This window comes from Rattus norvegicus, chromosome 16 (genome assembly GCF_021556685.1).
Source record: "Rattus norvegicus strain SHRSP/BbbUtx chromosome 16, alternate assembly SHRSP_T2T, whole genome shotgun sequence".
NCBI classification, from domain to species: Eukaryota; Metazoa; Chordata; class Mammalia; order Rodentia; family Muridae; genus Rattus; species Rattus norvegicus.
This window is the reverse complement of record NC_141549.1, coordinates 81,903,201-81,919,713: the sequence shown is the minus strand read 5'-3', so window position 1 is coordinate 81,919,713 and position 16,513 is coordinate 81,903,201. Positions and strand designations below refer to the sequence as shown.

General features: G+C 41.8%; 2 protein-coding genes across 2 annotated transcripts in view; both read right to left on the bottom strand.

The window, feature by feature from the left end:
• The window catches only part of Erich1 (glutamate-rich 1), a gene marked incomplete at its 5' end in the record, with an annotated part of 52,793,804 nt that overhangs the window by 1,744,650 nt on the left and 51,032,641 nt on the right, over positions 1 to 16,513 (bottom strand).
• Positions 6,645 to 16,513, bottom strand: part of Csmd1 (CUB and Sushi multiple domains 1) — a 1,600,021-nt gene continuing 1,590,152 nt past the window's right edge. The window contains exons 68-69 of one of the 2 annotated variants that reach the window (XM_087588866.1): positions 15,205 to 15,337; positions 6,645 to 10,037 (exon numbers count right to left, since the gene is read on the bottom strand). In XM_087588866.1, coding sequence (XP_087444992.1) covers positions 9,878 to 10,037; positions 15,205 to 15,337 — 293 coding nt within the window. In that variant the 3' untranslated portion in view covers positions 6,645 to 9,877. The remainder of the gene's footprint in view (positions 10,038 to 15,204; positions 15,338 to 16,513) is intronic. The other variant, NM_001037327.2, reaches the window with a different exon arrangement.

Genomic DNA, 16,513 nt, shown 5'->3' with positions numbered 1-16,513 from the left:
AAAGAACTTCTGGAGGAATCACCATCCCTGACCTCAAGCTGTATTACAGAGCAATAGTGGTAAAACTGCATGGTATTGGTACAGAGATAGGCAGGTAGACCAATGGAACAGAATTGAAGACCCAGAAATGAATCCACACATCTATGATCAATTGATCTTTGACAAAGGAGCTAAAACCATTCAGTGGGAAAAAGATAGCATTTTCAACAAATGGTGCTGGTTCAACAGGAGATCAGCATGTAGAAGAATGCAAATAGATCCATTCTTATCTCCTTGTACAAAGCTCAAGTAGCCAGTAGACCAAGGACCTCTACATAAAACCAGATGCACTAAAACTAATAGAAGAGAAATTGGGGAGAGCCTCAAATACATGGGCACAGCAAAATGTTTCCTGAACAGAACACCAATAGCTTATGCTCTAGGTGTTTATTTTTATTTGAGTTAGCGTATATATTCAATTCTTTGCAGAGGTAATGATGTAATTTTTAGGTATACAATTTTATAGATGCAAGTGTGAGACTGTCTCTCTTTATATCCCTACAGCAGAGAGAGCCATTGCCTACTTCTTAGATATTCTTTTGTATGTGTGCATATTTCCTATGTATGTGTATGTATACATGCATTCATGTACATTTGAGTGCATATGCATGCCAGAAATTAACCTCAGATATCATTCCTCAGGTGCTCTAAACCTTATTTATTTTGAGAAGAGTGTGTGGTCAGAATGAGAACGGACCCTATATCCTTCTGTGTTTGAATCCTTGGTCTGTAGTCAGTAGAACTTCTTGAGAAGGGTTCAGAGGTGTGGCCTTGTTGGAGGAGAGCAAGTCTTCATGTTTCAAAAGACTCACATGTGAGTTCTTAGCTGTTCCTTTGCTCTCACCTAACACCTCTAATCCTATGAAACCATAAGCCCAATTTCACACACACACACACACACACACACACACACACACACACACACACACACACATACATATATATGTATATATAATATATATATACATACATACATATATATAATTTATAAAATAAGCAAAACTGTCTACCCCTACCTCAGAGCTTGGGACAATGGTCTATAATTGGTTCCTACTGAATTGCGATGAAGAATTCATTTTTGGGGGGAGGGCAAAGACTATTAGAAAAAAATTAGCATTAAAAAAGCAAGCTGTTACATTTGTTATCCCATCTGTGTATGTTGATAAAGTTCAGAGTTTAAGTCCTAATTTGGAACAGTTTGAATGGCTGGATAAACTGAGGTCATTTGAGATTACCAGTCCTTTCTGAAGCTGTTGTAGAAATAAGTTTCTGAGAACAGCATCACTTTGAGGCAGGATCGATCAGAGAGATGTAACAGTCTCAGCATCTCAGCTTCTCCAATGGCAAATCTTGTCATGGTTGCCTTCTCAGTCTTTCATTCTGTAATATATAAACCCTACAAGCAATACATAGTTCTATAAAGACATTTATATGGAATGTGCAGGGTACACAGATTAATTAAGGATAATTTATTGCTTTCTGTTTGAGAAGGTTTGATTGTGCAATCAAACTGCAATATAAATCTTCATTCATGCCATGTGAAAGAATGGTATGTAATAATAAGTCATGAAAATTCTGTAGCCAACAAGATTTATTGGCCATGCAAGCTGAAGTTCTGGCTGGAGACATACATATGTCTCAGTTAGATTCAGAGTTGTTTCAATAGAGGATTTAGCAATATACCTTACAGATGTTCTAGCCCAAACACTCTTCAAGCTGACTGATTCAATCTGGTTTCTCTTGGCTTCTCACTGAATTGCTCTGCTCAGACTCAAGGTAACTCTGGAAATCTGTTCTAATCCGGCTAATTCTCACTCTCTGGCTCATTCTATCTTTACCTATGTCCAGCTTGTTCTTTCTGCAACCTGTCTCTGAAAAACTGTACATGAAAAAACTACCTCTGCACTCCACCGACAGAAATGTCACAATTTCTGTTCCACTGTACTGCCTCTCAACTCACTGACTAGACTGAACTGAATAGAACCCAAGAGATCTGAAATCCCCTGTCTTCTGAATGCTGAGATTATAGGCATGTGCGGGCATGTCTAGACCTAAGCTTTTCTTTACCTGCAACTTGCTGTATATTAGGCTGGTCTTGGACTTGGAGATCTGCTGTGTCTGTCCCTGAAATTAAAGGTGTGTTTGTATTCCAGCCAGATCATACAGACTTAGAAGGTTTTTGGATTTGATACCTTGCCATAGCAGCCATATTGCTGGATTAAAATTCCTATACCCTTGGATATAGAAGATGGACCTGGCTCAGAATAGGAATCTTCAAACCTTATTGATATGGGAATAATTCCAGTGAACTTACAAAATCCTCATAAGATGATGTTATCTACAAAAGGACATAATTTTGTAGATAAAACAAAATAATGTCATGACCATATTTATGATTACATGTTTGGAAAAGTGGATCTTAGAAGATGGGGTTTCAATTTCTCAGAGATGGAAGGAAGTAGAACTGGTTCTGAATTCTGCCAGGTTTCATGGCTTATTATTTTAGAATACAAAATATAATATACATAGAATTAATTAAACAATATAATGAGCTGGAAGCATATAATGAAATTAGCATGCAAGGCACTGAGAAAGCATTGTCCAAGGCAATAATTGGCAGACATTCCTTCAGAGTAAATTTTAAATATAATGAATAAAGGATTAAGTGGATGACAGATATTCAGGTAGTGATGAGTGAATATTAATGAGTGATAATTTGATAAGATTGATAGGTGACAGTGATGACAGATGACTAAACATTTGTGTACACAAAATCATACTATACAGTTTAATATCCATTTTCACGTATTTTCTTTACAGCTGTGTGAAAGAGGGCATATTTGCAAATCATGATAACTACCACTGTGGGACTGTGCCACAGATACCATCCAGACCCATTGGTACCATCTCTGTCCCACCTTTTACTTTCATTTCTCCCCTTCCCTCTTCACCCTCTTTTATGATGACAACAATCCAGTCTCTCTGCCTCTACTAATTTTAAAAAATGTAGAATTCAAATGATTTTACTCATCTTATCACGCACAATTATGTGCTACATGCTCTGGGGGGGGGGGAGGTCAGTCTTGCATTCACAGTACCAAATGAGGAAAATGTGTGACCTGGGATACAGCCATATTAATCCTGACTGTAGCACACTTTTTTTTTTAAATTTTATTTCTTTTTTCTTTTTTTCTTGTATTTTTTTAAAATCTACATTTCAAATGTTATTCCCTTTCCTGGTTTTCCATCCATAAGCCCCCTATCCCATTCCCCTCCCCTTCTTCTATAAGGTTGTTCCCCTCCCCAACTCCCTCCTCTTCCCGCCCCCACAACATTCCCCTTCAGTGGGGGTCCAGCCTTGGCAGGACCAAGGGCTTCTTCTTCCACTGGTGCCCAACAAGGCCATCCTCTGCTACATCCTCTGCAGCTAGAGCCATGGGTCAGTCAATGTTTTATGTACTACATGATTCTGGCAGGAATGCTGCTGCAAATACACACTAGAGACTTTCACAGCAGCCAGAGGGAAGATACCCTATACCCTGTGTGCAGATCCACACAGAGGAAGCTGACAGCATAAGTACTCCAAGTCTCAAAACCAGTGTCATACACATGAGATCTCAGTGCCTGGACATTGGGAGCATGCTCAAACTTGGGGAATTCTGTCTTCATTTCTTCGCTATAGTTCTTCAATCCAGTTACAAACCAAGTTTAGAGATACTCGTCTTATCTATATATCCCGAAGTAACAGAACACCATCCCCTGAAATAACCATAATAGACAAAGTGATGCTGCAGTTGCCATGGAAGTATAATGGCAACACAAGCTCCTTCTCAGAAGGATTACAAAATTCCTCTGGCTTTGTCTTCAACTGAAAAGCTTCTCCATGGATGTCACTGTGTGCTTCGAAGAACCAAAATATTTCTGGGAGCCACTGTCCTTCTATGGGTCCTATAAGGTGGCTATAGGCACAGAGGACTTGTGTTCTCTGAAAACACTTTGATTCAATGTGCTGGAGAGGATGCCTGTTACTTCTTAGCAACCACAAGTATCTCTGTCCCTACAGGCCTAGGGTTGGGGGGAGGCAACTGCTCTTCTGGACACAGCTGGGCCAGGGTTTGGAAAAGAAAGATCATTGTTAAGATCTCTTTCCATGCTTCCACTTCAAATGTTAAGTCTCTTAAAGCCCAAGTAATGAAACCTGGGAATTTGGAGGGAAAAAGGAGAACTTGGTGCAGTATAAACACTTGCTCTAGGATCCTAGCTGGGGAGTGGGAATGTAAGCGGCATGTGAAATAAATTGTGAATCTGGCTGGGCTGGGTGGGTATATTCATCAAGGATTCTTTAGAGTAACAGAACTTACAGAATGAATCTATCTATCTATCTATCTATCTATCTATCTATCTATCTATCTATCATCTATCTACTTAGAGAAAGGGGATTTATTAGTATGATTTACAGGCTGTCATCCACCTAATCCAACAATGTCTAGATGTGAATAGAAAAGTCCAAGAATCTAGTTGTTGTCCAGTCCTTAAGGTTGGATGTCTCAGCTGGTCCTCAGTATATGCTGAAATCCCAAAGAAGTGAAGGAATGGACTTGCTAACAGGGCAAGAGAAGCAGGCAAAGAGCAAAAGCTTCCTTCTTTCAGGGTCTTGTATAGGTTTCCAGCAGAACATCTGACCCAGATTAGAGATGTTCCCGGCTCGAAATATTAAGATTAAAGATGTGTGACTTGTGATCTCAAAGGTCAGAATTTGGAGTGGATCTTCTTATTTCAAAGTAAGCAAAAGTCCTTCATAAGTGTGACCTCCATTTTGGAGTTTTAGTTCCAAATGTCATCAAGTGTAGTCCAGGGGATCCATCACAGTGGGTATACAGGGTAAAGTCAGCTAGACATGCTATGCCTGAGCCATGTAGCTCAGGCTCTGGTTCCTGGGACACTGTCCTAGTTGACACAGGTGAATATTCTTTCACCCCTGGCCTGCAACAGGTGACAAACAGTGATAGATGTCCACCTAAGCTGATTGTCATCAGGGAGATAGACACCAAAGGATTAATGGGTTCTTCTGATACCAAAACAAGGGATTTGCTGCATTTCTGAAGCCACTGCTGTACAGAGCTGTGGGTATTATTATAGTTTGCTCTGTCTCAGTTCCTAGTCATCATAGTAACACTATATAGCCCTATAAAAACAGACCCACCAAGGCAAAGAGCTATCAGACTGCACTTTTCTCTGAGAACCATAATTTCAGTCTGTGGTCTCTCTGTTACAGGTATACCAGGACTCTGCTTCCAATCTCAAAGTGCTTTGAGAAAGCATGTAACCATGAGTACAGAGCTGACAAGCTTCTTAGTTCAAGTTCAACAGCTGTTAGAAAACCTACCTTGTACACAGGATCCTGCCCAGGAAGACTACTCCAGAAGTAGGAGGCATTTATAATTCATATGCAACCTCCAAGATGCACTGGTAGAAAATTAAGTTAAGGACATAGATGTGCCTTACCTGTAGAGACACTCGAAGGCACTGGCAAAGCTGCTGTGCTCCAACCTCGGCCATCAGATGGCCCTGGAGGGGCACATCTTGAATTTTAAGAGATATTAACTCAAAAAACAAACACGCCTGTCCCTTAGGATTCTTAATTTGCAGTTACATCCAGCTAAAATGGGGAAAGGTTTATAAACAGAGTAACAGAGACATTTAGAACAAAAATGCCAAACGAGGGGACCATAATGTTAAGGGTGTGATGTTCATGGTGAAAAATAACAATATCATTGCTAAAGAAACTTACCTTCAACTGAGTCTGCCCATATGCCAATACATGTGTCTGTGAGCAGGGGAGTTGTCTCTGGATTCTTGCTTCCTCAGCTATCCCATCAGAATGGCAAAAACCACCTTGCATTGATCACTGAGTCTTATTAACAGCCCATATAAGCCACTTGAGTCTCTAATACAGCTAATCCCCAGTCATGGCAGCCATGGACAATCAATTACCCAGAGAGTCTTGGAGTGGATGAATAGTGGCCACCCAAGTTTTTTTTTTTTTTTTTTTTTTTTTTTTTTTTTTTATTGAGGAGCTGGTGTGGGGGTATTTTTCATTTTTGGTTGTTTTTCACTTTGTAATAACTCAACTCCCAGGGAAATTATAACACCCTCCTACTTACCTGGTGGATATTTAGCGCTGCCATAGAGGATGGCTATTTGCTGAGCTTTTTTCTGGAGTGGTGCACTGTTGTAGGTTATCTGTATCCTCTGACATGCCACCTCTAGGGGTTGTAAAAGTTCACAAGAAAGACTTCCCAATTGACAAGGTAAAACTCAAGAGTATCCCTCCACCCCATCACACTTGCCATCCTCACAGGGGTGCTGGGGATCAAACTCAGGTCCTTGTGATTGTATGGCCATCACGTCAGACCCTGAGCCATCTCCCCAGCCTCATGTGCTAATTACCGATGGTGCCCATGATGCCACTGGCTTGGGAAAAGATTGAGCTTTATTCTCAATGTTATCAAGGATTATTAAAAACACCTCTTCTCAGTTCCCTCCCCTTCCAGAAACTTCCTTGCATATATGTGATAAAGCTAAAATAAATTCACACAAAAATAGAAATCTAAAATTAAATATTTAATTAGAACTCTGATTTGCTTTAAAGATAGGTGGCATTACACAGGTTATGTTACACTCTCTTTATAATTTTTTTTGACAAAAAAAAAGATACTGTTCATTTTAACAGGCCGCCTTAATATTAATACATGTTCGAATAGGATTGGAACTGAAAATCAGCTAGAGAGGGTAATGTTACATTATGGGGGAAAATTACAGTTTCATATTGTAAAAACATTTATTTTTTAACAATTTACCTACATTAATCAAAAAATTACAGCATATTTAATAATTTTACAAATTCTTCATAAAAAATATATCTCTGTACAAAAAGGTCTTCCGCACCTACGTTGTGACAGCAGCGTGTGGTGGAGACAGGAGGGGGGGGGCAGCAAGAATGGATGGTTTTCCTGATCATAATGCCAGCTTTCTTTTCTCCCTTTTTATAATAGCTTTTGTTGTTGTTGTTATTGTTTACAAAATATTTTACAGAAGAAAAAAATTATTGCAGCTAGCCTGAAGGCAAGATGGGCAAAGACAAGCAACAGTTGAACAGCTTCAAAGCACATAACCTGTCATTCATAGAGCGTGACTCCTCACTGTGCTCTGGGCGCTTCAGGGAAAAGTCTAGACCTCACTGAGGAAGGTGTTCCTGACTGTCCTGCTAGGTCTTCAATGCCTCTGAGACCTGGTGAAACACCACACACACACACACACACACACACACACACACACACACACACACACACACACCACATACACACATCCTAGGAAGGATTGAGCTAGGCTCTCAACTGAGAGTGCCGCTCAATATTGTATGTTGGTTTTAAATACCATGATGCAGTCTGGTAGCTGTAGGTCAGTTTGCACACAAAGGAAAACGACACTGGTCTGATGATGTGGTTCCTTGCATGTATGTATGCCCTGTCTAAGTCAAGTCTTCTTAATGTAACTGGCCAGGAAAGAGGCCAGGGATGTGGGGACAGAGACGTTAGTTTAGACTCCAAAGTCAGCATTTTGCACCTAGTCTGAGTGACTCAAACTTAGATATGTACAATATATATATGTTTGTGTGTGTGTTTTTATATACATCTAATATATATAGTAACCCTGTTCTCCCTTGCGCACTCTGGTCCGTGGACCTTCTGACGTTCTCTGTTTTGTTTTGGCTCAATGTGTGGTATAGAAGCACACTCTTGCTGACATCATCTGAATTTATCCCAGGGAGCCAATGAAGAACCTCTGTGGAGCCCAGAGGAACCCCGTGGATGTGTGTCGGCTTGGCTGGAGGAACCTATGTCAAAACTCTTTCCTAGGACATGGAGTCCTGGAATATGGAACCCAGTGGACAGAGTGTCAGCAGAAGAAGTCAGGAGCCCTGGCACACAACAGACAGCCCTTGCAAGAACAGTGGGCTAGAAGGAGGGAGCCCAGCCGGGCCTCTGGAACGCTCAGAATGCTGAACTTCCAAAGCCGCAAGCAAGCCATGTTCCGTTACCCACTGTCCTCTGGGAAGTCCTGCATTTAAACATCATGTAGATAGACAGATCCACCTGTCTTAAAGCTAGGCATGAATGTAGTCACCACAGCAAACAGAACATCAGCATGACATCCTGACCCATGTATCAGTGCAAATCTGGGATGTACAAAGGGGGGATTTTTACCACGTGGACTGTGCATGAAACGTCAAATAATAAAATAAGCATTATATTTCCAAAAATACTTTTATCAAACAAATATAAATAAAAATAAACATGATCTTCTCTTTGAAATTTCTTACAGACATTTCTCTAGCCCTGCCTTGTCTTTAGGCTGTTTATTTTATCCCTGTTGGCCATACCACCTATCTTATATATATCACAATAGATAGTCTATCAGTAAGGAATTTTAATGTTTCAAAAATCACTGTAATGATTTTTTTTTTGCAGAAAAGGCAAATAATCTATAAAACAGATCATCATGAGGGTGTGCGAGCGGTGCCTGCCCTTCCGATTCTGATTTGGACTTCTTTGATTTCCCTTTCGATTCCTCTGAGCTTGGGTGTGGCTGTGAGATAGACTCTCAATGCATTCTGGGAGGGTGATGTTACAAAACAGAGAAAGGAAACAATCCGGAAGGGAAGACTTCACTGTGAACTGAGTTCATGAGCTACCTAAAATAAATTACTATTCACATCTGTACATGGAAAACAGACATTGCTGGAGCCCCCTGTTATTGATTAGTATGGTGTAGACAATAGTCGTATGCACATGAAGTGGGGGGATACCAAGGGGAATACACGGGCTTCATTTCCACCACTGGAAGTAGGCAATGAATTTGACATGAAAATGTGGCCAACAGAAGCAATTAAAAGAGTAACTTCTTCAGCATTACTAGCACTATCTCCTTTTCAAAATCTGTTCTGTATCCGGGGAGACCTTCCTTTGCATCCCAAACTTAACTGACAGTGGCATCATTTGCTTGAGAATACGGTATGAGAAAATGCGTATGTACAATGTATAGTGGATACAAACCCTGTGGAAATAGTTTGTTTAGAAATCAGACTTAGTCATTCTTGACACACTAGTGCAAAATGTTGAGCATCAAAAAACTCTGGGATGGACCAGCTCTGACTGTGAGATCTGCAAACATCCCTAGTGGCTGATGGACGCCCAGTGGAGCCTGAAGATCCGGAGAGCTCCTGTCTCAGGCAGGGCAGAAGCAAAGCGTCTGTGTGTGCATTTTCCAGAAGGCGTCTTCTCCAGGAAGGCTTTTCTTTTGTAAAGAATTCATGTCCAGTGGATAGGGTTGAAAAGAAAACAGAAAAACACAAAACACACATCAAGTGGCTACCATGTTGTCGCCGCACCTGAGGGATGTATCGGTGTGCTCAGAAGACTACACCAAAGGCATCCTGGCCACACAGAGACACAAAAGTCAGAGGCATTAAGTACCACCGGTCTGGGAGACTCTGCAGTCTTCCTTGCCCTCGCTGTTGTCGGGGTCTTGATTTCTGGTGGATGCAGCAACCGGGCTTTTTATAAGCCACTTTCCAGATGAAGGTGTATTTGCAATTTGATCCTCAGAAGACTCGGGCATGATGGAGAAGACATTCCCACTGCGTTATGCCAGCAGACGATGGCCAACGTTGCTGCAGCAAGGTAAGAGTAGAAGGGGGTGGTATATGGCACCAAAGGATTTTACTGCTTGTCCATCAGAGGTATGGCTATGAGTCGGTCCTAGGGGGCACTGAGGGCTATACCACTGTACACACTGTGTTCAGAGTCGTGTCAAACCTCACAGCCTTGGCCTCTGTGGGTTTTAAGTTTGTATCATACATGGGGTTTTCAAATGAAGCTTGTCCATTACTGTTTTCATGGCCAGCATAGCCATTGTATTGAACTTTTGGTCTTGTTCTAAAGAGAAACAGAGAGAACATAGTCAGATCCCTAACTGGAATGACAGAGCCTCTACCCAGTCCCCATGCTTTCTCAGCAGGAAGCATTCCTGTAAAGTTATGGAGAGGGTGGGGTGTAGCAGCTACTTTACCGGTGGTTAACTCTTTAAAACCTGCCGTTTGGGGTTATAAACATAATGTAAAGTTGGAAATTATTTCCCATCTCCAAAATACCTCTCTATGCATTGAAGGGAGGTTTTGGGGAGCTATGAAGATATCAAAGGCAGGGAGATACTTGATCTAGAAACCCAACTATTGACAGTAAGCAGCAAGGATTTGGTGAAGCCGAGACAGGCTTCATTGTGGTGAAGTCAGTGCTCAGCCTGTGCCTCAAAGCTCATTTCAATTTCTAATAAGTTCATCACCATTAGCAGAATTCACCAAATGCTGGTTAATTTATATATATATATACCTCTGGTGGGTCACCTATAAGCCAGTTTGGGGCTGTAGGAATAGCTTGGCAGTTAAGAGCACTTGCTTCTGAGGGTCCAGGTTTTGTTCCCAGCTCCTACCTGGCAGCTCACTGCCTGTAATTTTACTCTGGAGGGATTTGTCGCCCTCTGCTGGCATCCATGGGCACTGTACACATAGGCAAACACTCATGTATAAAACAAAAGAACTATATATTTTAAGGAGCGTGTTTATTGAAATGAGACGTATTATCAAAATGTTTCTGTGGGTAAAGGGAACCCTCTAGTCACAACCCATGCTTAAAAGGGAGGTTTTAGAATAAGAAGACTTAAACAAGAGGATAAGCAGTTGACCTCGTCAGTAAGGTACTTGGCTCACAAGCATGGGGACCTGAGTTCAAATCGTCACATAAAATCCCAGAAGCAGTGACACACATCTGTAGTCCCAGCACTGAGGAGACACACAGGCAGATTCCTGGGGCTCACTGGCTTGTGGTAATCCTAGCCAAGGCCATGCGCTCCAGGTTATGTGAGCTATTGTGTCTTTAAAGCTGAGGTGAAGAGCTACAAAGAAGTGACCCATTGTAGATCCCAGGCCTACAGAGACACACACACATGTATGTGCACCTGGATGCATAACTGTACATACCAACTTAAAATGTACATGTAATACCCATATACCCTAAGACACACCAGACAAGAGACCTATCTCAGTGAGGCAGGTTTCCTTAGGACCATGGACTCTGATTGAAAACCACCACCTCCTCCTCCCCCTCCCCCCCCTCCTCCTCCTCCTCCACATCATCTTTTTCTTTTCTTCTTCAGCTGACATTTTTTGAAATTAAATTTATTCTTCACATACTGCAACCTGTCTGCAGATTCTCCTCTCCCCTCCTCTCAGCCTTTTCTCTCACCCCTCTCCCTATCCCTTCCTCCCCAGTGTCCCTTCAAAATAGAGCAGACCTCCTAGAGACAACAACCAAACATCCTGTATCAAGTTGCGATAAGACTGGGCCTCTCCCCTCATCTTAAGGCTTAATGAGGCACCCCAATAGGAGGAAACAGGTCCCAAATGCATGAAAAGGTGTCAGAAACAGGCCCCACCCCTTCTGTTAGGAGTCCCAGAAAAACACCAAGCTACACAACTAGAACATATACAGAGGGCCTAGGTTAGACCCATGCAGGCTCCTTGATTGTCTGTTCAGCCTCAGGGGGCCCCTGTGAGTCCAAATTTATTGATTCTGTAGATTTTTCTGTGGCATCCTTGACCCTTCCGGCTCCTACCTTTCTTCCTCCCCTTCTTCAGCAGGATTACCTCTGTGCTGCCTACTGTTTGGCTGTGGCCCTCTGCATATGGAGAACCTCTTCTTAATGTGGATGAATGAGGGAAAGGGACTCCAACCCGTGGGGACTTTGTGGTGTCTGCTAAGTAATGCCCAGCTATGTCATTAAGGAATATCTTAGTCTACTGGAGTTGAAATATGGGACAGGAACCCAAAATATTTAGTGCTCATTGCAAAGTCTCAAAAGAAAAGTACCCAGTGAAAGGCTGGGACCCTGGCTTTCTACATCCTTTCTTTCAAGAGTATTCTCCTTTCTTATATGGCTGGGGAGTAGAGAGATGTCGGAGTCTCTGGATGTGCTCATCACAATGGCCCCAGTTTCCTCAGTAAACCTGGGAGGAAAACATGCCTTCTCTCTATTCACCATGCAGCCCTCTGAGCATGGTTCGTTTGAAGTGGGGGGATCCATCACCGTGACAATGAAGGCAGCTCTACTCTCTGGAGAAGGAAGGCAGTGGTACATGGATAGTTTGTGTTTAGCTGGTATCTTAGTGTGGAAGCCTCTCCCCACATTCCTTCATGAAAGTGCCTGACCTGACAGCTGAGACTTGTTAGGAAGCTCCTGGGCTTAAAGACACACTCTGTAATGTTCTGAATCAACTTAGGGGGCACCCTGTCGCACACTTCAGATACAGCCAGAACTCATTTAACTCATCCAGGAATGTAGATGCTTATACAATATTGTCATTGCCAAGGACAGTTGATTCTGACCCACAGAGGTGTTAGCCTCTCTAAGGAAGCCTGGGGCCTGATTCTCTGACACACAGGGAACTGTCCAGCTGGTCTCAGGGCTGAGCGAGAACCAGAGGTTCCCCACACACCTGACAGGGTCGAAAGGTAAGAAAGCCTTTCTAACAGGCCTGAGCTGTTCTCGCAGTAGGACACTAACTGAGTGAATATGAATTTACACAGATTATGAATCCACGCAGTTGCTCTTAACACGGAAGGAATTCCATAAGAAGAAGGATTTTCATTCCTGCCTCAAAAAAGAAAAAGTGCCTCTTGCCCTGTGGTACTGGAGGACACATGATGGCTGTAACAGCATCAGAAGACAGAGATACTAAGTCTCCAGTACCTGCTGTGTAGGGTACTATTTTCTTCCAAATAATTGATAACAATGTAGTTACAGGACTGTAAGGAGCAGAGGAAGCCTTTTTGTAAATGTGTGCTGTTTGACACAGACATAGCTATATTGAGGATCCAAGGACTCTACCGTACCATGATGGCAAAACCTTCCAGATAAGGGTAATACTTAGAGGGAAGGCAAAGCCTTCTTTTGGTCCAAGTGTGATGTTGACAGTGTGCGCTAAAAGTAGCAGCTTCCTCCTCCAGGATGACTGCAACCTGAGACTGGTCCCTCATAGAAACCTTCAATCGAGACAAGCCCACCCCTCCCACCAGGATGAATGTACTGAGACTCTGGATTATGGCAAGGTTGGAGCTCTTCCTTCTGAGCACAGGTGAGAAGCCCAGCTTTCTGCGAATGTTTCCCCATGTCTTTTCTTTCTTTATTACCTGGGACCAAGGTGTGCAGAAAGTGGCTAATACCTGCCATTTCTTTCCTGGCTGTGTTTGTAAAGTCAGGACACCTGTAGCCATAGGCAAGAAAAGCTTAGCTACAAACTACAAATAGCCTGAGGATCTCATGTTTCTTACGTGTGTGGCAGTATACATGTAAAGAAGCTTATTGCATAGTTTTTACAAAATATTCTCACTTCAGTTTTGTTTGTATAATAACGACTAAGTAGAAACTTGTGCGTTACATAAGCAATCACATGGTCCACTTAAGTGTTAACATCATGTCTGGGGGGGTCATAATTTTTTTTATAAAGTGTTACTACTTAAAAGAACTCAAATAGAATTTTGGAATGACTTGGTATATAGCAAGTTTTCCCAGACATATATTATCCATGTAGAAAAAAGGCACAAAGTTTGAATCCTTCACAGTTGGTCTTCATTTCAGACAGGGTCTCATGTAGCCCAGGCTGGAATTAAACTCTCTATGTAGTTAAAGATGACACTGAATGCCGGGTCTACCGTTCTTCACCTCCCAGATGCTGGGATTGCAGGCATGCAGTGGACTAGGACCCACGGTCCTGTGCATCTTATATATTTGCTCTATTAATAGAGGTCCATCCTAGCCTGTCTACGCTGCTGCTGCTGCTGCTTCTTCTTCTTCTTCTTCTTCTTCTTCTTCTTCTTCTTCTTCTTCTTCTTCTTCTTCTTCTTCTTCTTCTTCTTCTTCTTCTTCTTCTTCTTCTCATTCTTCTTCTTCTTCCTCCTCCTTCTTCTTCCTTCTCCTTCTCCTTCTCCTTCTCCTTCTCCTTCTTCTCCTTCTTCTCCTTCTTCTCCTTCTTCTCCTTCTTCTTCTTCTCCTTCTTCTTCTTCTTCTTCTTCTTCTTTTCTTCTTCTTCTTCTTCTTCTTCTTCTCCTCCTCCTTCTCCTCCTTCTCCTCCTTCTCCTCCTCCTTCTCCTCCTCTTCTCCTCCTCTTCTCCTCCTCCTCCTCCTCCTCCTCCTCCTCCTCCTCCTCCTCCTCCTCCTCCTCCTCCTCCTCCTCCTCCTTCTTCTTCTTCTTCTTCTTCTTCTTCTTCTTCTTCTTCTTCTTCTTCTTCTTCTTCTAAAAGAAGTGTGTGCATGCATAGTAACCCCAAAGAAAGGAACCCATTTATTCTAATTTGATCAAAACATCTAAGTTTTGACATCTCATTAAAAAGGATTTTTCAAGCTAATATATGTCAATGTATTTTTCTAAAGAATGGGGAGCAGATAGCTACTCAGACTATTAAGAACTTTCTAATTTGCTGAAGGAGAAAGTCATATCTATCTATCTATCTATCTATCTATCTATCTATCTATTTTTATATAGATCTACATCTATATATCTATATTTACATAGATATCTATATATCTGTATAGATCTATATAAGCCTATTTATATAGATTTATATGAATATTATAGATTTATATAGATATAGAAATATATCTTTGATTCATAGAGGTGAAAGAGCCACAGCATGGAAACCTTTTCTTTCTCTCCTGCTGGAATGATGCAACTCTCCCATAGCTTGCTACAAGTACAAGTATATGCTTTTCCTTCGACCGTCCCTTTCAATTCATTCCTTTAAAGCTAATTACTTGGGTGTACCCTGATGACAAAATGGATGAAGTCAAATGAGGGAAAACAGAACAAAAGAAAAATCATCAAACAGAAAGCCTGGTGTGTGCACACCTTTATAGAAGGAAACACACCCATGCTCTGTGCCAGCTTCTCAGCTGTAGGAAACCTATGTGCATGTGAATTCAAGCATGCCATTGTTCACACTGCTGCAGCACGCCACAATCATGTGCAGGCAACTCTCTGCCCAGCAGTACCTGTGTTTGTAGAGGTAAAATGCAAACCCTGATAGAATTAGAGCGAAGAAGGGGACGAGAATCGCAGCTGCCACAGAGCCACTGCTGGTGCCCTGGTAATGATTTGAAGAATCTGCATCAGAGTTGGAAGGATCTAGAAGACAAAAGGAATTTGAAGTTATTATATACTGCTGAGGTAGAAAAGTGTCTAGAATATGTCTTAGAGATGAACACAAGAATAGGGGTTTCCATCCCATGGTGAAGCAACCTCGTATTCTTTCTTGAAGATTGCTCACCAAACTTCCTCTTAGTGAATTTTCCTTTCCTGAGCATGGTATACAAATGGAATCTTCTAGAATTTTTATTTAGCTTCATCTCTAGTGTATCAATCATCAGTATTTTATTGCTTTCCTAATGCTGACTGATATCCCACTGTATCAATAGATGTACCACATTTCATTTCTATGACTCCTCAGTGGATGGACTTTCGAAGTTTCTTCTTGGGCAATGGAAATAACACGCCTGAAGCCTCCGGGACACATGTGTAAGAACATGCTTGGGACACATGTGTAAGAACATGCTTCCAGTTCTCTTGGCAGGACAAGCAGGGGCACAATTCCCTGTCTCTGTCACTCTATGTCTAACTTTGATGAGCTGCATGTTGCTTTCACAGCTGTTGTCCTCCTGAACATCCTACCAGCAGAGTCCAACCTCTCTGCCTCTTTGTTAGAACTTTTAAATTTCTATTCTAGCTATAATAGTGCATACAAAGTAGTGACTAGGGACAGCTTTGATTTCCACTTCCCCAGTGACTGATCTTGTCCGGGATGGTTCTTCTCAATTCTCAGCTTGATGACATCTACAACCACCTGTCAGACAAGCCTCTGGATATGCCTCTGGGGCATAACCTGATTGTATTATTGAAGTAGAAAGAGCCACTCATCATGTCAGATCTTGGACTCTGTAGGTAGAAGAAGGGAACTGAGCATGTGTTCACTACTCTGTTTTCTAATTTTTGAATGAGTTGTGACCAGATACTTCACATTCCTGCTTTACCATGATGAACTGTGACTTAAATTGTGAGCCAGAAAGCCTTTCTCCCTTAAGTTGCCTCTGTCAGGGACAAGGAAAGAATCTAACATAATGTCCAACATCTTTTGTGGGCTTTTGTGTTTGTACATAATCTGGGAAACTTGTACTCAACCCCTTTTCTGTATTGCTGGCTTTGTCATCAGCTTCCATGATATGGAGCCCAATACTCTTTTATGTATTCTAGATATAAATGAATGCTCAAATTTATTATATTTATAGATTTCTTCTCATTTTGTGT